The sequence below is a fragment of the Myotis lucifugus genome, unplaced genomic scaffold (genome assembly GCF_000147115.1).
Source record: "Myotis lucifugus unplaced genomic scaffold, Myoluc2.0 scaffold_44, whole genome shotgun sequence".
Taxonomy (NCBI): domain Eukaryota; kingdom Metazoa; phylum Chordata; class Mammalia; order Chiroptera; family Vespertilionidae; genus Myotis; species Myotis lucifugus.
The window spans coordinates 5,956,667-5,982,806 of record NW_005871092.1 but is presented as its reverse complement, the minus strand read 5'-3'; the positions used below and the strand labels follow the sequence as shown (position 1 = coordinate 5,982,806).

At 40.1% G+C, this 26,140-nt stretch overlaps 1 protein-coding gene across 7 annotated transcripts; it reads right to left on the bottom strand.

The window, feature by feature from the left end:
• Nucleotides 1-1,243: 1,243 nt before the first annotated feature.
• FAM160B1 (family with sequence similarity 160 member B1) lies at nucleotides 1,244-24,766 on the bottom strand. Of its 7 annotated transcripts, none has more exons than XR_002829092.1 (18): nucleotides 24,698-24,766; nucleotides 19,471-19,549; nucleotides 15,907-16,076; nucleotides 14,197-14,301; nucleotides 13,606-13,728; nucleotides 11,750-12,043; nucleotides 11,369-11,565; nucleotides 9,473-9,587; nucleotides 8,919-8,995; nucleotides 8,645-8,837; nucleotides 7,969-8,138; nucleotides 7,443-7,586; nucleotides 6,260-6,350; nucleotides 5,569-5,712; nucleotides 5,149-5,289; nucleotides 4,689-4,792; nucleotides 4,049-4,587; nucleotides 1,244-2,407 (listed from the first exon to the last, which is right to left on the bottom strand). XR_002829092.1 is itself a non-coding variant. In XM_023753393.1 (18 exons), exons 1-17 carry the CDS (start codon nucleotides 24,764-24,766, stop codon nucleotides 4,482-4,484), a joined length of 2,322 nt encoding a protein of 773 aa, XP_023609161.1. In that variant the 3' UTR covers nucleotides 1,244-4,296; nucleotides 4,469-4,481. The 7 variants fall into 7 exon arrangements, 4 of the variants coding, with proteins under 4 accessions (XP_023609161.1, XP_023609160.1, XP_023609163.1 ...); XR_002829093.1 differs by having other exon boundaries at nucleotides 1,244-1,424; XR_002829094.1 differs by having other exon boundaries at nucleotides 1,244-4,296; nucleotides 4,399-4,587.
• Between the last annotated feature and the right edge of the window lie 1,374 nt (nucleotides 24,767-26,140).

Here is a 26,140-nt window from a genome sequence, read left to right as displayed (position 1 = left end):
TTTGTTGAATGAACCAAACTATTGTTTCGTTTTGTTTTGGAGTGACACAGAAGTGTCCTATTTCTGGTACATTTCTAGAAATGCTACGATAACACGAAAATCTCTAATGCATACACAACAGTCAAACCATGAGTCATGCGTGTGCATGGAATAGGCCTAGATGGAGCTCCCTGGTGTGGAGAGTGAGCCATATCAACAGTTAACCTGTCTCCCGCAAGCTAGACCCACAGGCCACAACTTTCCTAACTGGCTTAAGACCAACTAGAAACTATCCCATTTCTTTCATGGATCGTCAGCATCCAACTGTCATGAAGGGTGTTTGCTTGGTTATTTTTTTGAGGAAGCAGCATGGTTTTTACTCTAACAAAATGTCAACCTTAACAATTTAACGTTAATTCTTTAAATTCCCACGAGATAACTAGTTTAACAGGCGAAACACTGCCGCATTCTTCACTGGTAGCAGTCTGAAGCAGGTGTTTGGACTGGGGATCTGATTATATATCCCTAAAACGCAGTTTCCTTTGATGTAGCTCAAGGCACGGAGGGTAATTTCAACTCTTCAAAGCCTCAACCTTACCTCCCTGCATCTTTAGAACCTGTTATCCTCTTCACTTCCTTCTAACACTATTCTGGTAATACTGGCTGAAAAGAATCACGTAGGTGGGATTGATAACTACATTTTTCTTTCTGGTTGTGCCATGATTTACATTTCTTTCCGTTTCCCGTTAAGGGACTTCGGCAAATACTCAAGTGAGTGGGATAAGCCTAGAGTCTAATTGTTTTAAATGTCAGTTAAAAAGTTTTTATATGTGTTATAAATGTATGAGAAGGAATGCTTCCAATGAATTGTTTTCTGAAGACTTTACAAACATTCCTTCCTTTAAGGAAGTGTTTCCTGAGGGGTGGGGTGGATAATACACAGGGTGTCCCAAAGAAATGTATACACACTTTAACTGCTGAGAGCTCAGTTTTGAAAATGAAATGTATTTTAATAAACATTGCCTTTATAGTTATTCCAAGTGTGGGGGACACATTTTTGAGGCTCACCCAGGGGGATCTTTCAAACTGCACATTCCCCTCCACAAATATTAATATATTCTTTCCCATTCTCTCCCTGAAGTCGATGCTGTAGTGACCTATTGATCATTGTGTGCCATACTCTTGTGTGTGTTAGGAATTATTGTTTTCAACTTACCGGTGACTAAACACGTTTCCAATTAGAAGTCTATAAGAATACACGACATTTTGTTTAAATTGCATGATTTATTTTTAGATCATCCCTCTTAGTCCTGCATGCATTGTTAGCACAAAAAGTTGGACTTGACCACAACTTCCTTTAAAGAGATAGTAGGTACACAATCACCATCTGAAGTTTCTTCATAGATGGCCCAAGAATTTCAGGCCGTGGTAACACTGTCAGTAACCTACACAATGTTCAATAGGAAAATTTACCAAATGTCCTTTGTTTAATGTAAACAAGGCAGGAGGCAAACAGAGTATTACAGTGACACTATTTTACAGGGCCCAGAAATATGATTATCTATCATGTTTTAACACATCATGTGTCACAATGACATGCATATTTTGATTAATTAAACAACTCAAAATATAATTACTACATAATTTGTGGTTTGAGCACTTCACTGTAACTTCTGTCAATACCTATGAACTTCATAATTAAATTGGTAATTGTATATTAATGCAATAATTTATGGAAGTATATTACCATGGACTATAAAGGTAATCCCCATAATTTGTGCCCTGTAAAATTAAGTGTAACAATCTTTACACTAGCAACAGTGTAAGCAAGCTAAGGATTTTGGTCCTTATATATATATACATCTATGTACACATGTACACACACAATGATGTACAATTAAACCAAAAAGCTATGAATCCACTCATAGCTTCCATATTGCACAGACAGATATCTTACAAGAACATTACATAGTTATGATGTGAGTACTACACTGATAATTGACTAAAGACAAGTCTGAGTTCTAGCAAGTAAAGAATGTGGCTCATTACTAAAAATAACCACAAAGACTATACTGTTAGAGAGAAAGATTTTTTAAAAATGGGCATAGCTATTTATACCAAGGTGAAGCAAGGCTAAAATTTGGTTTGGAACTTGCTTAGGGCAATCCGTTGTTAAGATGGTATTTTCTACCCAACACAGTACATTTTGGTCACTATTTTGCAAGTACCCAAGTAATAGAAATATTCAGCTTCTGAATGACAGTACAAAAAGACTAGCAACGTAGTACAATGTTTCGCTAACAGATCCAACTCACTGTGAGAAGTTGTGCTGGCTCTAGGGCCCTACTAAATATAAATAAAACAAAGAAAGAGAAAGAGAGGGAGAGATGGAGGGAGAGAGAGAGAGAGTGGGAAGGAGAGAAAGAAACTGAGAAGAGAAACAAAATATACTTTAAGCTTTAGTTGACTACAAATCAAAGTCATTACAATAACTTAGAAAAAATGTTTTAAGAAGCAGCATACATACATATAAAAAATATAAGAGTTAAAGCTTTTCAGAACTTGGTTTCATGCATTAGCTATAGGGTCCCATTGTGAAATCAAAGATTAAATAGCATTTGGTCTGAGAGGTCACGACTTTGCTGTTACACCTATCGAACACTATGAACACATGAGGAAACATCTAATATCTCGTAATGCCTTGGTTTAAATACACCTACATCAAAGTAGGCTGCAACTACACCGAAAACTGAAGATGTTGCTGAGTTCCTTGCATGGCCTAATGAGTAAATACAGCAAACTTAACGTTTTCCCCTCATGAAAAATCATTTAAAGGAAAGCACGCACAAAGTAACTACCTCCCACTTTTGTTTTTCCGCTGTTTTGCTGAATAAATGCCTTAGAAGGAGCTAACAAAAGATTCACATTGAATTAGAAATTCAGTCTCTTTGTTGTTGTTTTACCGGTGGTAAGCATTCTAGAGCCAAGAATATTCATCATCTTTTGATATTTTGTTCACAATAAATAGCAAAGACTAACTATAAAATAAATCAGAAAAACAAAGGCGACAAAATTAGGGGTAGGTGTAAAACATGCTTCTGTGCATACGCCACACACCGTGAAACTGCAGACACGCCACAGAAAGCAACTTCCCAGGAGGGGCAGCAGCAAGAGTGCCTCGGAAGCCAGACATCTGATAACCTGCTCCCCAAATATCAGTAAACAAAGACAAGAAAGTGCTGCTGCTTAACACTTCAACTAAAGAAGAAAGCTTAGAAGCAATATATCTGAGGAATAAGCGTCACTTACAGGAGGAACAGAGAGTGGATCAGCAAACAACATTTTGTCAATTAACTCCCAGCACGTGGTGCCCGCACAGCTCTGCCAAGCTACCCACAGTTCCTGCATACATACCCACTCACATACATACCCACTTCACCCACATTCTTCCCCATGGAAACAGGACAGACTGGTCTGTCTGTTTGGTTTTTAACTCTCTCTCTCGAATAATTTAAAACAAAAGACTGAACAAAATGGAAAAATAAATGTAAACATTAGGGAGGCCATTGGAATTTTGATTCTAAGAGTTATCAGTGAGTTCCCTACCGAGACACGACCATGCATTTCAGTAAGAAAATCAAATTATAAAGTGATATTATGAAACAATTTTCAAAGAGAGATAGAACAAAAAAAAGGTTCTCAACCTAACACGTGTAAATGAGCTTTAAAAAATACTATTTTAGCAAGCACTACCACTGGTGAGCACAAACTCGGTATTGTTGCCAAAATGACACGGTTTAAATAAACTGGGACCCATACATGAACATTAATCACCTACATGGCCATGTGCACAAGAGTAAAAGAACATTTCTTTAAAAATATATATATATTATATTAATCAAGAATTTTATTATCATATTAAATTGTTATTCTTAGAAAAGCTGAAGGAAGTTAATGGTTCTCTACACATTTTTATCTCCTATTATTAACTCAACTCATTTGATGGTCCCTGAATTGTATTTTTTTCTCATTTACAGTTTTTCATATTTTGTTTGATAAGAATTCTTACCTTAAAAAGTTATAAAAATTCGTTGTTGTTGTTTTTTGCTTCTGATTAATCCAAAAGAATATAAGCATCTGAGTCCCAGAGAATGTCAAAATGCCTTGCTACCAAAAAGGATATTAAAATAACAGAAACATCAAAGGCATGACATCAGAAATTCTGCAGCTTTTCACACAGGCATTAGGAATGCTTATTTCCGGAAGTTCCTTTGATTGTATCCCGGATTCAAGGACGTTCACGTCTATGTATGGCGCCTTAATGAAAAAGCAATGAAAACACTATTATACAACATTGTACTGAAGTTGCCCACTCGATGGGTTCGAAATGCTTCGGTCCAGTTTGCAGCAATACTTCACTGAAAAGGGCCTTTTATCATCCTCTCTTCATGAGGTGAAATGTGCACAGCAGTTCTGTTCGCTTGGTTACCTGGGAGGGGGATCTACGGCGTGGAGGAAGCGTGGTACTTCACGAACGCGATGGCCGCCAGCTCCTTGCAGAACTCCTCCAGCACGATCACGCCCTCCAGCAAGGTGATGTGGTCCACCCTGGGCGGGACAAGAGGCAACACGTCAAGCAAGATAGCAGCAGGCCGTCAGTTTGGGTGGAATTTTTATAGTGGAAAAAAAAAAGTGAAACACTGACTTACATAGGGCCTTCCGGTTCCAAACCAAGTAATCGCTTTCTGACTAGTAGAAGCTTGGGAGTAAAGTCTTGAATACGCTGGATTCTAACCATAAGGTCTCCGACGACCTACATCACAGACACAAAAGGAACTCGGTTCCTAAAACCAGCTGCATAGGGATTTTCAGGATAAAAAACATACCCCATTTCCTTTCACTAAATGAAGAATGTCGCCTTTCACTAATTTGCATAACCATCTTTGACAGAGGACCCATATCTACGCCTTAAAATAGAGACGATATATATATATATAATTTTAAAAAATGAATTTTCCTTTTTTTCTTCATATTTTATAGTGAAATAATTACTTCTAAACAGTAGATATATTTTCCTCTATGTGACACTGATTACATGCAATGATATTAAGTTATTAATTGGACAGGTTTATTAATCCTAAAGAAAATATAACAAAACTGATCACTCACCCTGACAATGACAGAGAAGAGAGACCGACAGCCAGAAGCAAGGTTCACATAGGGATCCAAAAGGTATTCGTGTACGTGTGGATGAGGGAAGAGAGACAGTCTGGACAACACCGAGGTCACTTGTAAATTGACGTCATATGGCTGGGGAGAGGTGAGAACAAAAACACATCTGATGTTATTCATCATGTCCATCCCGGAGCACACACTTTACCATTTTGTCTTTCAAGAGAGGAAAATTGACCATTTACTCCTCCCTCCTCCACCTGCTCTTCTACAATGGAAACACCTGTAACTAAACTAGTTCTCGCCACTTAGTCAAAGTGCATATAACTCAGTCCTAAACGTTTATGCATGTAATATACAGAAAAAACAAGCACAACATGTCAGAATGTCTCTGTGTTACCCAGGTTGTTTTATTACCTGATCAAGAATTCTTCCCATTCTGTCAAATAAAACTTTCAAAAAATGACCTTCAAAGAAAGTGGCTTCTAAATTGCACTTTTCCAAGGCTTTTGGAGACCCAGGCCACTCCCATCTTAAGCAGATAGCGCAGTAGTCCCGGAACTAGGGAGAAAGCATTTAGATCAAATTAACCCAAAACAAACTGAGGTGAAATAGAAACGATTTCCTCCAACAGGAATATCAAAATCCATATGAGAACGCAGAGGGCAGAGGCCTGGGTGAGGGTGTGACAGAGGGACAGCGCTAGAGACCACTGTGTGTGGAGGACAGTGGTGGAGAGGAAAAAAGGAGAATAAGCTTGCGGAATGGAAGTAAGGGCGGCGTAGAATCATTTAAAGGTCACCTTTGGATTAGCCAGGGAAAGGATTTGGGGGAGATATAATGTCGGTACGAGAAGAAAGGAAAGAAGGGAAAAAAGGGAGAGGGGCGGGGGAGAGAGGGAAAGAGAAAGAGGGGCAATAAAGAAATCTTGAGATAGGGACAGTGAAATGCAAGGTGAGGTCACTTGCAGGAAGCTCTAGTAGTGAGAGTGGAGGTCAGGCATTGCAGAGAAAGGGAAACGTTGGAGAAATGACTGTGGGCGATATGACAAGCTGTGTGAGTGCATTCTCATTCCATTTCATTCCAAAAATTTGGTTATTAGACTCACCTGCCTATGAGCATCTCGGAGGTAGGTGTCATATCCTGTGCCCTCAACATGGTAGGATGATTTTGCTTCATCCGGTACCAGACAGAGAAAACTTCAACGAAAAAAGTTAAAATCAATAACATAATACTCTCACGATATCTTTATATGTATTAAAATACCTAGCGATATCTTCAGTTTAAACAAGTATTAATGCAAGTGGAGACTTGAAAAATAAAGTTGTATTTTCTTAATCAGCCTTACTGATTAAATACACTGTCATTAAAGCTTTTATTCAAAAATTTACTCATTCCTCTTAAAGGAGAAGTAAGCCTAAAATGACTTTTTTGTTTGTTTGTTTACATTACAGCACATGGACAGACTGCCATGCTGTTTGTTAATCTCGGGAAACTGGCCTTCAAGTAAGTGAATTTAAGATTGCATGCATCCTGATTTATATCTTGAGCGACATGCAATTTTCTCTAGTCATCTGACAGAACCAGGCATATCAGTAAGAGCACTGCAAAGGAAGAAAAAGAAGGAAATTGCCATCGAAAGGGCACTTAAAAAAAAAAAGTAAAACCACAGACTAACAAAAAAAAAATGACCTTATGCTTAGGAGTAAATATCTAATAAGCACAGTTTGTCAAATTGGAGATTTTCAATGTTACTGCACTTGGGAATTTACTTAAAATTATTTACATACAAAAAGAAGGGTCCTTAGAAGGTCAGTTTCACTAAGGTCACGTGTGTTTATTTCTGTATTAAGCAGAGCCTTTCTCTTTTGCTATTGACGTTGCCCTGAGGCTCTCACTGGCTACCTAAATGTGACAAAAGGCTCACATAATCTTTAGATTAAACAAGGGAAGACTGAGTTCATACTATATCTCTGTAACAATCCAAGGGCAGAGCTATTATTTGTTATAAAAACAAGTAAAAGAAACACCAGTCGCCGTGTGTAGGTCAGTGGTTGAGCATTGACCTATGAAAAAGGAGGTCATGGTTTGAGTCCTGGTCAGGGCACAAACCTGAGTTGCGGACTACATCCCCAGTAGGGGTGTGCAGGAGGCAGCCAAACAATGATTCTCTCTCATTATTGATGTATCTATCTCTCTCTCTTCCTCTCCCTTCCCCTCTTAAATCAATAGGAATATATTTAGAAGAAAAAAAAAAGAGAGGTGCAAGTTAAATGTATGTAGCAACTCACCTATTCACAATTTTATGGACTTCAGTCTTCCCATCATTTCTGGGGTGGTCGGGAGTAGCAGGCGGTGAAGAACTAAGCCATTCTTGGTTTGACAAAGTGTTATCTGGTGAAATGTCAGTAAATAATGGATCTTCTTCCAGATCTCTAAGTTTAATTTAATGACGCATAAGAAAACATTTTATTATATTTTCTAAACCAAAAGATTCTCTGCTGTGCTCTTAGAAATAATTTTATTCTTACATAATTTTGTTTAAAAAAATTAAGAAATAATGTATTGATATTTTATAGAGGAATTAACATTTTATACTAACATCAAACTCAAGAAGATAGTGATTGTGTTAGACTTAATGAATAGATAATGCCACTTATAATTTAAAGGGACAGTAATATTAAGATATCTAAGATTTATTTTTTTAAAACTTGCAAACTGTTAGAGGTTTTTTTAATGAATAAGGGAAATAAGAGGAAAGAGAACATTATGATTCTACATGAAATGCTAAACCCACAGAGCTAGCTAGAAACTTACACTGCTCCTGCTATCTGTCCGTTCTCCACCACATCTTTATCTTCTGGACACACGGGTTTATATTCCGTATAATTTCTTTCTTCAAGATTTCTTAGGACCAAGTTGTAAAGAATGTGCTCATTGGGTTTTTGTAAAAGATGTTCAAACATCCTTAGTGTCATTATGCTTATCTGAAACCAAAAACGATAAGGCTAACTGAAAAATGTCTTTCAATAAAGTCTTCTTGCCATCCTATAAGTCATGGTGTCAATTTTTAAAGCCACATTAAAAAAGAGGCTGTATTCAACACATCACAAGTATATTAAAGTCAGTATTTCAAAGACTCTAAGTCAGTGGTTCTCAACCTTCCTAATGCCGTGACCCTTAAATACAGTTCCTCATGTTGTGGTGACCCCCAACCATAAAATTATTTTCATTGCTACTTCATAACTGTAATTTTGCTACTGTTATGAATCGTCATGTAAATATCTGATATGCAGGATGTATTTTCATTGTTACAAATTGAACATAATTAAAGCATAGTGATTAATCACAAAAACAATATGTAATTATATATGTGTTTTCCGATGGTCTTAGGCGACCCCTGTGAAAGGGTCGTTTGACCCCCAAAGGGGTCGCAACCCACAGGTTGAGAACCGCTGCTCTAAGTCAAATTCTAAACCCTTGCACAGCTCACCTCATCAGATATGTGATCACAATGTTCAATTAACCTGTGTCTTAAGGGGTGTCTGTTCATGTCTGCCAGAGTTTCTGGCTCCCTCTGTTCCCCAAGGATAAAAAACACCATTTCTTGAAGCAAAACGTTGGAGGTGACTTGCCGAACAATGCGATGAAGCAAAGCAGTCGACGTCAGGATACCCATCTCGGAACTGGCATAACAAACAGGAAATTAGCGGGCAAAAGTAACATGAACACAGAGGTTTTACTTTTTAAGTAAAGAGACCACTCACGTTTGCATTAACTGAGGCTCCATAACACCAATAAAAAATCTTTCATGAATGGCTTTGGCAAGAGCAACAGCAGTAGTCTAGAATATAGTACAAGCATCGATATGAGAGAGAGATTAATTTGTAACATCAATAAATCAGTCTCCACCCTCTGTCTGAATTAATGTGGAAAATAAACTTGCCTAGATTAGATGCTAGTTATTAAGTGCTTTACATTGTATCTAAATTTCCGACAAGCAGGATAAAAATATTATCTTAATCACCTCATGGTAGTAACATCTTCCCAAAGAGGAGAAAGGGAGGGAGGCCAATGCTATCTTATGAAGGCTGTACTACAATACTTAAAGAAATATAAAGGCAGAACTGGAATTATAATTTATTCTACAGTTGTAACACACACACTCTATACATATGCATTTCTCTTGTTCATTTGGTTTTATTTATTTTACTAACTGTGCTATCCTAGGACAATTAAGATATATTTGGGGATATTAACTGAGAATTTCAGTTAATAGTTACATTTTTAAAGGATCAGTAAACAACAAAAACATCCCAACCTTTTGTGCTTCCTTTATGAGTTGATCACAATAATCAAACCAGGAAAGAAATGAAATTAAGGCTCGTTTTCCTGGAAATGCCGACGCATCTTCTTTATGACTATATGAGTCCAAACTGTGGGGCACAGAAGAAATGCTAAGTCATCCAAAAGCATTAATGCAGCTCAGGGCATGTGGAACATGAAGGCACGTGAATGAACTTACACAGGATGATGTATTTACACAGGCAATACAACATGACTACCGGATGAGGGCTTTATAAAAGAAAGCTAAAGATTAGAGAAAAACTTTTAAATAAAAGTTCTAACTAATTTTCACTCATTATGTGGGAAGAGAGGGACTAAAGCAGAATGGAGCTGCAGGAGAAAAACCATTATCAGCTCCTCATACTTCTGCCATGAACTTGACCAAGTAACAGGAATGAAGAGTGGGAGAATCTCGGTGCTGGGAGGAAGGGAAAGGAAGGTGACGGAGGATCTGCACAAGGAAATGACCGGCCTGCTTCTCTTCCTGCCTTAACATGTAAGACAGTGGAATTAACAAGCGGGTCTAACCGACAGATGTTGTCAGAATACAGGGAGGAAAAAAACAAGTAAAAACCAAGAAGGGTAAAAAATACATAGAAAAATAGTAACAGGTTATTATGTCATAACTAGAGGCCCAGTGCATGAAATTCGTGCACTTCGGCGGGGGGGGGTCCCTCAGCCCAGCCTGTGCTCTCTCACAGTCCGGGAGCCCCGTGAAGGATCACCCCCACAGAGGGAGGCCTAGGCTACCCGTCACAGCACTGCTGCCAGGTAGCCTGGGTCTCCCTCTTTGGGGCGATCACTCACGGGGCTCTGCCATCAATCGCCCCAAAGAGGTAGGCCCTGCCCACCCAGCTGGGGCTCCATGATGGATCGCCCCCACAGAGGGGGGCCCTGCCCACCTGCCACAGCCCGCCGGCCGGTGGCCTGGGCCTCCCTCTGCAAAGCGATCATGGGGTGATGGCCAGGCCCTGAGCAATGGAATTGCACCTGCCTTGGCTGGCTTGGCGCCAGTGGGTGTCATAGCGCGGTCGTCCGGAAGGTTGTCTGGACAGTCATTCTGCTGTTTGGTTATTCGGTCGATTTGCATATTAAGCTTTTATTATTATAGATATTATCCTGCTTGCCCAGCCAGCGTGGCTCAGTGGTTGAGCACTGACCCATGAAGCAGGAGGTCGCCAGTTTGATTCCTGGTCAGAGCACATGTCCGGGTTGCCGGCTGGATCTCCAGTGTGGGGCGTGCAGGAGGCAGCCAATCGATGATTCTCTCTCATCATTGATATTTCTATCTTCTCTCTCCCTCTCCCTTCCTCTCTAAAGTCAATAAAAGTATATTTAAAAAAATATTATCCTGCTTATAGATGGTGGGATTATGGGTGACTTTATTTACGCTGCTTTATACTTTTTAATAACTTATAAATGTTCCACAATAATCTTGGGGCAGCCCTGAAAGATGGGTAAAGGGGTGAGAGAACGAGGTAGGAAGAGCGGTCCTACATAGGGAGGCCATGAACCACACAAGACTGCCCCAGGGCCCGTGGAACTTATTCATAAAAAAGATTACTTTTTCTTAGGATTTTTAAAAAACAGATAAAGTTATTGATTTTAATGTAATGAAGGTCTTGATTGATCACTGTAATGGACAGAGGCAAAGTAGCTTCCTTATAACAGCTGGACTATTCCCATACCCATTTATTTCCACTAATTAATAACCAATTCAAAACAAGCCTCACAAAATAATCCCATTTAATGCTCACTAGCTATGTTACCTTTCAAAATGAAAGATTCCTATTATAGCTCAGTGGAAATAGATTTGAAAGTACAGGAGTGGGAAGTCACTTTTATGAAACACACAAGTGGTGGTTCTTACCCCCAGTTGATGGCTTCCACGGTTTCAATATCTAAGGGGTCCACCGACGGAGGTAGGGCCTTGTACAGGGCGGCGAGTCTGTCGGTCAGGAGTTCGCACAGGCACGTGCTCTGCGTGAGGCACTTGGCAGCCTTGGGCTCTGGCAAACTCGCTAATAACATGAGGCCCTCGCAGGCCTTCACAGCTATCCGGCCGTCCTGCGGGGGAAAACACACCCCCTTTCAATTCCCAAATTAGATATCCGACGAGTAGTTTGAAAAAAATTTAACTTTAAAGGATTTAATGCTTTACTCTCAAATAAGAAAAGATTTTTTTTTTCTATTTTAAGTGCATATAACTGTGATCACATTAGGAGGGAAAGTTATAGAGACGGCGACTCACAGGGCTTCTGGTGAGATTTAACAAGGAATTCACGAGGTTGTAATCCTGGTTCGGGCGGACGACTGTGGCCTCCGGCAGTGACGCGACACTGAGGTTCTCCAGGCCTGTGGACAGGTCGTCCGTCTGAGGAGGAGGCTCATCGTCTAACTCCGTCTGCTCCGTCCCGGCCGCACCAGGCAGCTCCTCGGGCCGACAGGGCTGTCCCGTGTCTGTGGACAAGGACTCTGCACCTTTTAACGTGTCTTCTGCAGTGACACTGGCTGCTCCTTTGGAAGCCAACGATTTCAACTTATTCTGAAAAGGAGTACAGGTGTTGTAAGCGTCACATCAAAAGCCTCTCAAACAGGCATCATGCCTGAATGGATTTTTCTTTTTTTAAAAAAATATATTTTATTGATTTTTTTTTACAGAGAGGAAGGGAGAGGGAGAGGGATAGCGAGTTAGAAACATCGATGAGAGAGAAACATCGATTCAGCTGCCTCCTGCACGCCCCCTACTGGGGATGTGCCCGCAACCCAGGTACATGCCCTTGACCGGAATCAAACCTGGGACCCTTGAGTCCGCAGGCCGACGCTCTATCCGTGGAGCCAAACCAGCTAGGGCATGAATGGATTTTTCTATCAACTTTCAGTGTCTAGCCAGCAGAGCAACAGACAGAAGTGTTTTGACAAATGAACACGCTCAGACTTTAACGAAATGTGTTCTAGGTATTTTAAACCTCGCAGAGGCATTTCAGATACACTTTACACTCTCTACAACAAGCAGGTCAAACTCAAAGGCTTACATGGGCCAAATAAGGTTTAAGTTTTTGTGGGCCGCAAAAAAACAAAAGCTTCAATTTTCATAGAAACGTACGTTTATTTCGATAGAGACATAGTGAATACAAAGGGCTGAAATAAATGAGTCATCGTTAACATAAAATAACAGAACATTTTAATAAAAATTAATATATTTTCTTGAACATTTACTTACCAGACACTGAATAACTACACAAATTAATAAGTGTAACTCAAATAAACCTATTTTTCTTGTTCTCCGAAAGCTAAATATTTCCTGTTGTGCACACCAAACAAGTCAGTACAAGACTAATGATGTGGCAATCGGCTGCTAAAATATTCGCTGCTAGTGTTAGTGGAGAGAAATGGTGCGCCTGTGCGTTAGGCACGTAAGAGAAATGAATGCAACACGATTATAGTAATCAGTAATTGGCGAACATTGTAGTTCGTTATTAATAATTATGTGTAACAGGATATTGTAAACATTAAGTTACAAAATTTTTATTAAAACATTTCTTACATACTGTTATATTGGCTGGGCCACAAAAATATTCGTTGTGGGCCACATGCAGCCCGAGGGCCACGAGTTTGACATGCTTGCTCTACAAAATGTTTCACTGACCATAAGCAGTGAACAGTGTTAGTGATGCCTATTTGACTGCTACTGTATCTATTAGTTTTACCTTCATCACCAGCCTATAAACTCTCTTAGGACAAAGACAGTTTCTAGCTCATTTACCATAGGCATTTAACCCACAGTAGATGCGTATGTTCAATGGTATAAATTGAATATAGGTTAGATTTCAGGGGGACGTGCTTAAGAACTGCAAAGTACTTTTGTGACTGTCTATACTTATAGGTAATAAAGCTGTGTTTCTCTAAAGATGCCTTCATTCAACCGTGTTAATTAAACAGTCCTTATGCATTGTGCCAGGTACTAGACAGAGAAGCTGGGGGACCCAAAGATGAGACAGAACAGAGCCCTGGTCCTCAAGGAGCTGACTGACCAGCAGGAGAAAGTAAAATGCATAGAAAAACACGAACACAGGCATGCTCTGAAGAGTGATGAGGATACCGTACCTCCAGAAAAAAATTAACCAAATAGGGATCTTCCTTCAGTTTTGCACACACAATACAGAGAAACTGAATTTCTTCATTTTCCGTTGGTGTTGCAAGGACTTCACCACAGAGTCGAATTAATTTCTGTTTTTTCAAAAAATGTTTAAAGTTAGCTTATTTTTCACAAGTATGCATATAGCCATCCATATACCTTAGGGATATTTAAAGTTTTCAAATAATGCAAACAGCTTGCATTATTCAGAAAGGACACTATTTACAATCACCAACATCAAAATAAGTTTACTAGTAGTAAATTTTTCAAATGCATAACCCCCCCCCCCCAAAATGAATGAGGTATATAAAAAACTCCTTGAGATGTCATGGAGATAAGTTAAAGGAAAAATTAATGTATAAAATTTTAAAAGAAAAATATAATAAAGACATGAAATGCATTTAATACCATGTCATACATAAAGCTCAAGTGCTTGCTAATTTGCATGTAATTTTTAGAATAACTTCCTGTATCATTTGTACTCTTAGAAAAATTATATACAATTATATCTATACCCAAAGCAATCAAACCAAATAACTGTGTGCGTGGGGAATACATACCTGCACGGGCCTGTGCACGTTGATGTGCGGAAGTAGCGGCTGCTTGATTCTGCCCAGGAGTTTGGTGTAGAAGCCCAGCACCTGCTGCTTCATTCCTGGAGGACACTGAGTAAAAGAGGAAAGGAAAGCAAATAAGAAAAGAACAGACAATACAAACACGCTTACTCAAATGCTTACAATACAGGAGAGACAATGAATTCAAACGTATTCCACCCTCACCAGTCAGTGCAATTAGCCAGGATAAAATTCTCAATCAATTATTAATGCCTGGTATCCTGGAAATAAAATGACATCTGGGACTAGAACACAGCATATGGGACCAGGGGCTGATGTAATTATAGACCGCATGGTGGCAATACGCTGTTGAGATCCCAGCGTGGTTCGGGTGACGTCAGCCTGTTTTTACTCTAAGTGCTAAGGTAACATGAAACAATTATACTTACCTCCTTGGCAAAGTAAAGCCAGAATGTTGTTACTTAAACTAATGGCAGGTAATCAATAACTGTCCATCATATAAATGCAGGAGTAAATAAAGCCTAACACATGTATGTAAATAAAAGGACTCCTATGGTATACACTTGTGATCTAGGCCAACAACACTGTTTTAAGTTAGTTGCAAAGTTATTTAAATTATTATTGTAGGCAATTAATATTTTAAAAAGAAGTTTTTATAACATGACAGTTGTTTTAAATATTTTCTTAAAAGTAGGTAAACATGATTACTCACATTGTGAATTAAGAGAGTATGAATTAATATGTTCTATAATTAACCTACTTATACTGCCTCAGAACTAAAATACAGTCACAAGATGTGTAGCATTTCTAAAGCATGATCACAGACATGCTATCCAGAAACAGTATCAATTATTTAAGCACAATATTTTTAAGATAGCAATACCTTGCATTATTCAGATAAACCACTAGTAGTTACAATTACCTATATCAAAATATAGTTAGTAGTACAACCACTAAAATGTACTCAAAAATCAATTAATATTTATTCAACTTAGACATTCACAGAACAGAACCACAGATTTTTAGCGTTAAGGCTGCTTGCTATCACTTCCTTGTTTTGAAAGAAGAGGAAGATTAACCAGCAAGACTTGCTGAAGGTTGCAGTATATTAGTGACAAAGCCAGGCCTCCTAACCTGAACCCCAAGTTCGTCCCCTACCCTCACTACCTTTAAAGTAATTTGAAAGCTTTGAAGCACAGAATGTTATTTATTGAATACCAGCTTCACAAAGATTTCCCAAGACTCATTAGGCCTAAAAACTTGAATGGTCTCCACTAGGAGAGTTAATGTCAGAATAATCAGTGACATTCTCTTTCAGGATTATGAAACAGAACTCCTATTTCTGTTTTTGTATAATTCCTAATTTTTGTAACCCAACTTTTACTGGGTTCCTTCTCACTTCCTTTGATTCTGAGCACATGTACTTGAGTTTATTTTCATAAATGTTTACACTGGGATCCTAGGCTGCCTAGGTACCAGTTGTTGTCTAGAGCACTTGGGAGTTTTGCTATCTCCATGGAAAGTCATGTTCTTACAGGATGCACGATTTTCATTTTTTGTACAACACTGACTTAAGTCCTGCCATGCTTAATGCATACCTCTACAATTAAATGTAGTACTTGGCAGCTTCTTTATCTCTAAGACGTGACTACATGTATTACGTGCCTAAGGACATGATGTGGATTAGAAACTTACATCAGCTTTCCCTAAGGTATATAATGTTTCCAGGATCTTGTGATGAAGCAAGTATTCCATACATGGCCCCGTCTCTCCAGATTCCCGTTCCTTTTCTTCTTGTACCAATATATCTAACATCTGTTCCAGATGAGATGGAATGTTTGTATCTGTCACTGGGGCTTTGTCATCTAAATGATAAAAAAACGTTCGTCAAACAACCCAACATTTTTAAACTGTGTATTTAAACTAAATACTTTATTGAATATTAAACTGCATATTTTAAACTAGAAAAATCTGAACTACACACTTAAATGAGGTTTATACTCATAGTATAATTATCTTTGCCAGAATTTAGATGATGCTTTAACCATTTTTTTAAAATTGATTTTTAGAAAGAGAGAGAGAAACATTGATGTGAAAGAGAAACATCGATCGGTTGCCTCCTGCATGCTGAGGATGGAACCAAATTCTGGGCACATGCCCTGACTGGGAATCAAACCCACAACCTGTTGGTGTACGAGATACCACTAGAACCAACTAAACCACACAGGCTGGGCGCTTTTGCCCTCTTATTAGAAAACTGAATCAGCCTGGCCGAAGTGGCTCAATGGTTGAGCGTTGACTCATAAACCAGGAGGTCAAGGTTCGATTCCTGGTCAGGGCACATGCCCGGGTTACGGGCTCGATCCCCACTAGGGGATAAGCAGGAGGCAGCCTATCGATGATTCTTTCTCATCACTGATGTTTCTATCTCTTTGACTTTGGGAATAGCTGTCTGTTAATAAGAAGAATGTCAGAAATTTTTAAAAGGGCTTTTTTGGTCTCCTCGTGTTTTCATAGATGGAGATGACTTCCCAATGCTAAGAAGTAACTCAGTGGCAATCAAAACAGAACCTGTCCTCTCTCTGTTTTCTAGGTTAGTAAGCTTAATTTCAAGGCCAACCTGTTTCTATTTAAAGATACTTAAAATTCAGACCATCTAACTGGCTAATTGAAAAAAAAATTTTAATTACAAGTACATACAAAATTTTTATGTTTACATGCATTTTTCCTGATCATGTTCCCATTTTTCCCCAAATGGCTCTTATTTCTACATTATTATGCATAAAAACTAACTTACAGAATATAGAGTGGGGCAAAAATAGGTGTACAGTTGTTTGTATGGAAAATAAAATAATAAATAATACAAGAATAAACTGTTGTTTCATGGACTCACAACTGTAAACCTACTTTTGCCTCACCCTGTGTATAGTCTGATTTTTATTCATTGCACAAATATAAAGGAGTTTTTTTCCTTTAAGACACATCCCCCTTAACCCTATCGACTTGCCAAATCAACTATCATTTTTTCATGTTTCCTTTCAGTGAAATGACATGTGCCCAATCTGCATATCCACTAGTGTTTACCTCATTCCTCAAGGGAGCTCACAGTGCCATGTAGCAATGCTACTGTACTTCCCTATTCCCTACTTCAGAAGTTGCCAAACTTTACCCGCAGGGCAAATCCAGCCTTGCCATCTATTTTGATAAATAAAGTTGTATTAGAACAAGGGACTGTTTATTCTTTTACACGTTACCAATGGCCAGTTTGCATTACAACAGAACTGAGTAGTTACAAAGAGACCACATGGCCTACCTCTGGTCCTTTACAGGGAAAGTTTGCCCAGCCTTGATTACTGTTCATGTTCCCCCACATTCACTCTGCATCCTACATACTCACTGAGAAAAACGGAAACCAGAAGGTAACTTCTGAAGACTCCCTACACCATGTCTGCCCGCTTCCTGCACTTATACCCAGATGTTCTACTTTCTACCTTATTTTTTTACGGAGAAACTGTCCACAACCTATTTAGCGCTAAGCCTCTGCTTGTGCACTAGGTCCCATCCTCCCCCTCCCCCCTGCCCCCTGCCTACTCAGGGACATTGCTCAGAAATGATCTCATCTGACTACTATACTCACCTTTCCCTCCCTACTAGGTCATTCCCATTAAATTATAAATTGCATACTTTCTACCTTAAAGTATCCTTGCCTCTTTGACACTACACCTCCCTCCAGCTGCTGCTCCATTTCTCAGCTCCCTTTACTCCCAACACTCCCCAGTAGAGCAACCTACCTAACTCCAGGGTTCCAGTCTCTCTTGGTTTTGCTATTGTTCTCATCTTCCTAATCCCTAGACATCGAGTCCAAGGGCTCAGTTCCTGAACACCTTCTCTCTCCCATCTATCCTTACTCCCTAGGTAAGCTCATCTAATCTCAGGACTCTCAATTTCATATCCCTCATTTCGTTAGATCTCTACCCTGAATGCCTATTTCCAATTGTCTACTTGACACATCCAACTAGATCAGCAGTTGTCAACCTATGGGTCACAACCCCTTTGGGGATTGAACGACCCTTTCTCAGGGGTCGCCTAAGACCATCGGAAAACACATATATAATTACATATTGTTTTTGTGATTAATCACTATGCTTTAATGATGTTCAATTTGTAACAATGAAATTGGGAGTCACCACAACATGAGGAACTGTATTAAAAGGTCGCGGCATTAGGAAGGTTGAGAACCACTGAACTAGATAGATCATGAGCATCTCAAACTCAATATGTTGAAAATTCTCTTTCAAACCTGCTCCTCCTGCAGTCTCTTCATTCTCTATTTTTCCAGTTTCACTACTTACACCAAAACTTTGGAGAAAGCCTTGCCTTTTATTCTCTCATGCCCCATATCCAATTCTTCAAAACACCCAGAATACGATCACTTCTGATCACCTTCCCCCCTGGTCTAAGCCACCATCACCTCTCAAACCACTGCAATAGTCCCCTAACTGTTCTACCGGAGGGTGTCACCTCCGCTTCCCTTCAATCTAAATTTTCACAGAAGCCAAAGTGACCCAGTCACCTCTGCTCAAAACCCTCTAATGGCTGCCCACCTGAGAGTACAAGCCAAAGCCCTTGGGATGGCTTACAAGGTCTTATGTGAATCCCCACCCTCCAGCTTTGATTTTATCTCCTACCAATTTCTCCCCGTTCACTCTAGCCACACTGGCTTCCCCATAGTCCCAGGAATTGTTCACGCAAGCGCAGGCTGCCTGTTCCAGCCTCAGGGTCTATGCACTCCTCCTTTTCCCGCAATTTCTCCCCCCCCCCCCCCTCCACCCCGGACTTGCTTCCTCTCTCCCTCAGACTTCAGTTCAGACCTGGCCTGGGGCAATGAGGCTTTCTCTGACCTACAAAGGCCATCTTCCCACCCCCAGCACACACTTCTATTTCCTCAGCCTGCTTCATGTTCTCTTTAACACTTTCCATCTGACCCACCGTATGTATCTGTCTACTTGTTGTTTGCTTCCCCCCAATCAATGTATTAATTTTGTTATGGATTTTGTCTTTTTGATGGTTCTATCCCCCAGTGCCTGGAAAAATGCCTACACAGCATAGGTGCTCACTAGGTGTGTTTTTTTTTAATGAATCTAAAAGAGGAATTAAAAGTAAATTGCTTATAAATTTAAACATAACTGAAGACGAATCTGAAATACATTTTCGTATCCCACATTTTTCTGTGTAATTAGCATCAGCATTGTTTCTTACCCGAAGTCTCTATGTAGTAGTGGGTAATTGCCTTCCAGTGATAAACGAAATCTTCTTGTAAAGGAAGAGAGGGTGCCAGCTGCACAAACACACAAAAAGACCACAGTTAAGAAAGTGGCATTCCAGGTTCCCACAAAGTACAATTCTGTATTTGTCTACTAATCATGCAAAAGCAACATACAAAGAAGGGGTAAGCTTTTACTTGCTCTCATTTGCCAGACATCAAAGAGAAGCAAAATGAGTCAAATCCAAGAAGGTGAAAATGATTTCTTAAGAAAGAGGACACACACATTTATCAACATTATTATTAAACTACAGGATTATTTAGTTCCCTTCCCCTGAAAGCAGTAACTGCAGACGGCTTCAAAAGAAACAGTGTTCAGTGAAAACACACAATATTCTATTTCTCGAATATCAGTAAAATGCCCTTATCAGTCACCGGGGATAAGGGCATTGTACCTAGGACTTTGACATGCAAAACAGTAAAATGCTGCTATATCATTAGTGACACATCACCACTACTACGACATATACCAAAGTCAACCCCGTAATCAGATTAAAACTGTTCCCCACTCTCAGTGGCAGACAGATGTACATCTTTTCTTTTTTAAGCCTAGAATAGGCAGGGCGTATTTTCAGCAAAATAACTATGTGAACAAGGCACGACCTATTTAAAGTCACAAAGTCAAAAATGTTTTACATTTTAGCTTTGAAATTTACTTCAGAGGTTTTAAGAACAAAATTATAGCCCTTCCCCAAACCTACAAGTATTTCAAGTGTGTGTTAAATGGACAGAAAAGACTTGGTGGCTCTGGCCAGTTTTACTCACTGGTTAGAGCATTGGCCTGCAGACCAAAGGGTCATGGGTTCGATTTCCGGTGAAGGGCATTTATCTCAGTTGCAGGTTTGATCTCTGTCCCTGGTCAGGGCGCATGTGGGAGGGAACGTTTATGTGTGTCTCTCACATTGATGTTTCTCTCTCTCCTCCCCTTCTCCCTCCCTTCCATTCTCTCACTAAAGAGCAATGGAAAAATATCCTCAGGTGAGGAGTAACCAAAAAGAAAAACAAAAGACTTGGTGCACCTTCACCAACATTTTCCTTTGAGGGGGGAGGGGTGGGGAGAGAAAGAGGAGAAGGGAGGGGAGAGAGAGAGAGAGAAAGAGAGAGAGAGCCCTCTTTAGTATCATCAATAAATTTTTACCAGAAAGTACAGAGTTGGCCCAGCTCACTTAAGAACAAATAGGTTTCTATCCTGGTAACCTGAACTCTGTCAGGGTAATCGTCCAATTTCATGTACTTCATCTAGACAGACGACCTAAGAGGTCATGTTACTCCTGCCCTTCTACTTGTTCCCTTTTGATTTCTGGGTGTCCCCAGCAGAGAACTCGAAGTTCGAAACCCCGTGAAAACAACTTCCAAACTATTGGGCAATTACAAACTCTGGTTTCAGTCCAGAAGGTGACACGGTTTCAATCCAGAAGGTGAAATGTATTTAGGGAGAAACGGCCTGAGGAGTGCTCAGCAGTCATCACCATCTTAATGCTGCTGGCTCTTCCATCCCTGCCCATTCTCACCCTTCTGAATAATACTGAGTTACAAGAACATAAGTATTCATCTATTTTCAAATAGGATTTTATGAAAAAATTTTAAACACTCTAAAACCTTTAACAAAGGAGTTAAAACCTTTGGGAGTACTATACTTCAAGAACATGGAGAGAGAAATGACTTGTGGGAGGTTGAGGGGAAAAAATAGAAAAATAAGAATGAAGGTATTAATTTGGAAAAACAATCTTCCTGAAATTTTTAGATTAAAAAAAAATCTGTTTTAATCAGCTGCTTGTTTGGGGAATCTTTTTCAAAACATAAAATTTCTCTTGTTCTTTTAGACCTGTTTTGTTTGTTTGTTTGTTTGTTTTTTAATATACCAGCTTTACATATAGTTCAATGGATTAACAATTGGGACAAACCCAAGTGAAATTTGGCATTTCAAGAAATGTACTTAGTTCCTTAAGTATAAGTGTGTGATTTGTTAAATTCTGCTGAGGGAAGCTCCTGAGTATATAAGATCACAGCATCCTTGTTCCAAATTATGTTACCCATGGGACTTAACTATTTCCAGTGGAAGCCACTAAATCCAAGGCCTTCCAGGGTTTGTGTCAGGACCTTTGTAATTACAGACAAATTCAAGGGATGATGTCCTTGCTTACTTATAAAATACCCCTCTTCCAGGAGTTTGATTTAAAGAAAAAAAATACTATTTAAGCAGCTGGCGAAGCAGTTCTAAATTGCTAATAACTTAATTTAGTAACAATCTAGTTCAAACATGAATAAATTTCCTTATTTATGTAAAACTTCCTAGTAAACTTGCCTCTTCCATTACTAATTCTCACATGCGAATGAATTACCTGCTTTATCATTGCATAAAAACATTTATGCTCTGGGTAAAAAAACAAAAAGGGAAGAGATGTGTGAATCAGCATGAGGGAATTCTAATTTGAGTTAACTTGAACAATACAGCGATTAAATTTTTGAAAATTCATGCAATCCATATCTCAAACAGAAATTGACATAAGTACCTAACTCACCCACAGCTTTCTCTGGGAAATCTTGCCAGACTCCCTGCCTAGGATATAGTCTTTTCCACCCACGCTGTGAAACCCCCTACCAGTCTGCCCCGTCTCTCCTAGTCCTCATCCCACGTCTTTAATTGTTGAATTATCCATCTTCTCCACTAGACTATGAACTCTACAAAGGCTGGGAATGTGTCATCTTTTTCATCACTGTATCCCCAGTTTCCAACTCAGTGATGGCATTTAGTAACCATTCGATGACATCTATTGAGTGAATAAATGAATGGCACAGCGGTTGCCACATTTAGTAAGTAGTTATGTGCCAGGCGGTGTGCTACAAAGTTTGCACTTACTGTGTGTGGTCTTAAATGTTCACAATAAAAGCCTACTTTTCCCAAACTCCTATTAAGACCCAAAGCCAGGTAACTGACTTGCCCAAGGAAACACTGCTTGTAACAAGAAACCCGGACTATCTGTCTTCAAAATGCCTACCACACGGAGGATCTCCACTGATAATCCACACGAGAACTAGTGTCCTCAAAGCCCCATCTGCATGCTGTCGCATGTGTATCATGAACACGCCATGCCCAGATCTTTTAAAACACTTCTTCACCCCAACTTTTCTAATGCCCTTCCTCTCATCTCTGCCTCCAAAGTCCAGCTCAAGTCTCGTGTCCTCCAGAAAGCCTTTCCCAACGACTCCAATCCTAAGTGCCTGCCCCCTTCCTCCCTTGGAACTCACTGGCTGAACAGCCATCCAAATAATAATAATAATAATAATAATAATAATAAATCATCTATATTATAAAAGGCACGTGGCCGTAACGCTGTAACAACCAAACAACCGGTCACCAGAAGGTGCATGGAGCACCTCTTGGGCTCTCCCCCCACCCCTCACTCCCCGGGGCACCAGCAGCGTCAACGGAGCGTGGGAGGCCTCGTGGGGGGGGGCAGACATGGCCCTGATGGCAGGCTAGGCCTAGGGGACCCTACACGCACATGATTTAATCGTGGCTGGGCCTCTAGTAATAATAATAATAATAGTGGTTAACCTTTACTGAGCACTTACTAAGTGCCAGGTTCTGCACTAAGTACTTCAGGTACATGATCTCATTTAAATTTTCACAACAATTCTGAGATAGAGACTGGAACCCTGTTCTGTCCGGCTTTAAGGGCTAAGCCACACTCTTGTGCATTGCTTATACTTTAACTGCACATGTATTTGTTTTGTCTCCCAAATGAGACTGGAAACATCGTGGGCAAGGACAAGGGCACGTCTGTGTCTCTTACACTGGGCCATGCTTTCACGGTGGGCTCATTAAACACTTGCTGAGTGACCCAAAACCGAAGTTAGAAATCGCTTCTTGTTAAAGAATACACTTCGCCGAAACCGGTTTGGCTCAGTGGATAGAGCGTCGGCCTGCGGACTGAGGGGTCCCAGGTTCGATTCCGGTCAGGGGCATATACCTGGGTTGCGGGCACATCCCCGGTGGGAGATGTGCAGGAGGCAGCTGATCGATGTTTCTCTCTCATCGATGTTTCTGACTCTCTATCTCTCTCCCTTCCTCTCTGTAAAAAATCAGTAAAATATATTTTTTTAAAAAAAGAATACACTTAAAAAAAAAAAAGAATACACTTCAGAGAATACGACATATGTTTGACTGGAGGTTTTCATTCCCAGGGCAGAGTCGTTTTTTAAAGAAATAGCTGGTCCCCAAAAATCAAGATTAGCTCTTAACTGTAATTTCAAATTATGAAAGATGACTTCAATTGAATTAACTAGTTAAAACGAATAAAACTTCCTTCCCTCACTGCCCTTGCTCCTCTTGGAATAAGGCTGCCCTCAAAGGATGGAACTGGCTGGAGTTAAAAGATACCAGTCCCTGGCAGATGACCTAGCACAGACCAGGCCCTCAACAAATACTGACTTGTACTTAATTGGAAGGTATTTTATTTATTACCCTTTGGAGAATTTGTACTGAAATGATCCAGGCCAACTTCAGAACAAGAGAGGCCTGATTTCAGATTTGTGACAACTAACAAAACAGATTCGTTTCATAACTCTTACTGGCCAACCCTTTCTATACTGAAGGGGGCCTGTCACTTCTGAAAGGAGAGGCAAGAATGACAAGTTTTGTTTTTGATCAAGGGGTGAATTTCTCTCCTAAACTCAAATCGCAATCTATCAGCTTAATAGCACATTTTCAAATCCTAACCTTTGAAAATATCTTAGTGTTGTTGTTTTTTCTTGTAAGTAGTTAACAGGAAGTGAAGAGAAACCATTAAATCTACCTTTAAATCTCACTTAAATGAATAAGTATCTGGTCACCCCTAAAAAGAAAAAAAAACAACACTTGAAGGCTGATCCAATGGGATAAAGAAACCTAAATGTAATAATACCAAATGGGAAAACATCAGTCATGCGATGACAGGCTGAAAAAGGTCATGTCCGAGTCTGCCTGCAGGATTAGCTCCTGTCTGTACAATCCTGATAATGATTATATTAATTGTAATACTGTATCAGAAAGTACTAATTGAGCATACCAATTAAAAGGAATACAGAGAAAAGCTAATGAAAAGAAGTGAGGAACGGTAAGATGAGCTTACAGAAAACAATGTTGAGCAAATGACTAGAACTTCATCAATGAAAACCAATCTTGGGCCAGGAAAAAGTATTCCTCAAGTGCCACACAGATGGCTTATTTATCATGAGGTATGAATTCATTCCCAAGAGATATGTTAGAAGAAAAAAAAATAGTGTGTCAACATTTTTTCATGAGCTTTCACCTTCTATCTAGGTAAACTGGGGAGCATGGCAGCTGAAAACATCAACTCTAAGCCAGTAAAAACAACGTTCCTAAATTCAACGTGGTCGTTCTGAGGTGAGTATAATCCACTCTAACTTTCTCACTAACCTCAGCAAAGTAGAGAACCTGGATATGACAGAAACAGCGTCAGACGATTTACATGGATAATTTGGTAGATGCGAACATATACAATTACGAAAAGATAATGAGGCCCGAAAACACAGGCCTCAGGGACAAAATGAGTCTTTACTGGGAGAGCATGAAAGCCATCTTTTTCTAAGTACTTACTTCTATAAACATGAGCCTGATAGGTAAAGGATATAAATAATGTACTACATTTTTATTCCCAATGATCTCAATATTAAACTAGTCAATGCTGAAAAGTAAGTGATTGTTAAGGAATAATGTAAAATGTAAATGCCACTGCTTTTTACAAATTTTAGTCTAATTCTTTTAACATAAAGATGCTGCAGACTGTGAGGAAGGACAAACGTCTCAGAGTCTAAAACTGTCCCCTCCCTCATGTGTCACACTGCTCTTCATTCATGAGCACTCTTGATTTGATACACACGTTTTCCCAAGAACCTGTAGTAAAGCTAAAAGGATCCAAAAACATTTCCCACCTGCCACTTAAAATAACTGTACCAAAGTTTGTTTTCATGACCGAGCTTTTAAAATCCATGGCAATAGAAACTGTCCTCCTGTAATTGTTTGTTGTGGGTTTTTTTAAATAAAGTTGGGTGTCTTTTAATGTGCTCTATCACCCAATCTGAACACAGAAAAGAGGATGACATTTTAAAAATCGGCAAAGTAACAGTTCCTTCACAGGATGCACTTCTCCCAGAGTCGAGGAAAGCAACTCAAGCAAAGCCATAGGCCCCTGGGTAACCCGACAGCCGCCAGCCCCGCTCGGGTCCTCCTCCGGGGCAGGTCTGCGAGGACCTGGGAACAGAGCGTGTCGACGCGGGGCTCTCGGGTCCTCGGAGGCGAGCACAATGGCAGGACGAACGCAGGGCGTCCAGGAAGAGGAGGCAGGAGAGGAAACAGATGGCGGGGCCCGGGCTGCGAACCCCCACTCCGAGCCCCTCCAAGCTCCTCGGTGTCACATCCATCACTCGGGTCCCCGGGGCCAGGCCTGCGCGCAGAGCTGGCGGGGCCATGGCACGGGGTCGGGTGGGCTGCGTCCTCGCCGGGGGTCGCCCCCAGGGTAGGCGCGCACCTTTCCTTGCTCCCCCCGCCCCCCCAAACACAAAAACAAAAACAAAACCCAAAACCGAGACGGGCGGGGGCCG

Coding starts and splice junctions, on each gene's coding strand:
- FAM160B1 (XM_023753392.1), bottom strand. CDS start 24,766: ATGAATTCATACCTCATGATAAATAAGCCATCTGTGTGGCACTTGAGG. Junction 5,713..6,259: donor TCCGAGATGCTCATAGGCAG/GTGAGTCTAATA, acceptor CTTTCTCCCTAG/TTCCGGGACTACTGCGCTAT. Junction 4,588..4,688: donor TTGGAACCGGAAGGCCCTAT/GTAAGTCAGTGT, acceptor TGTCCCGCCCAG/GGTGGACCACATCACCTTGC.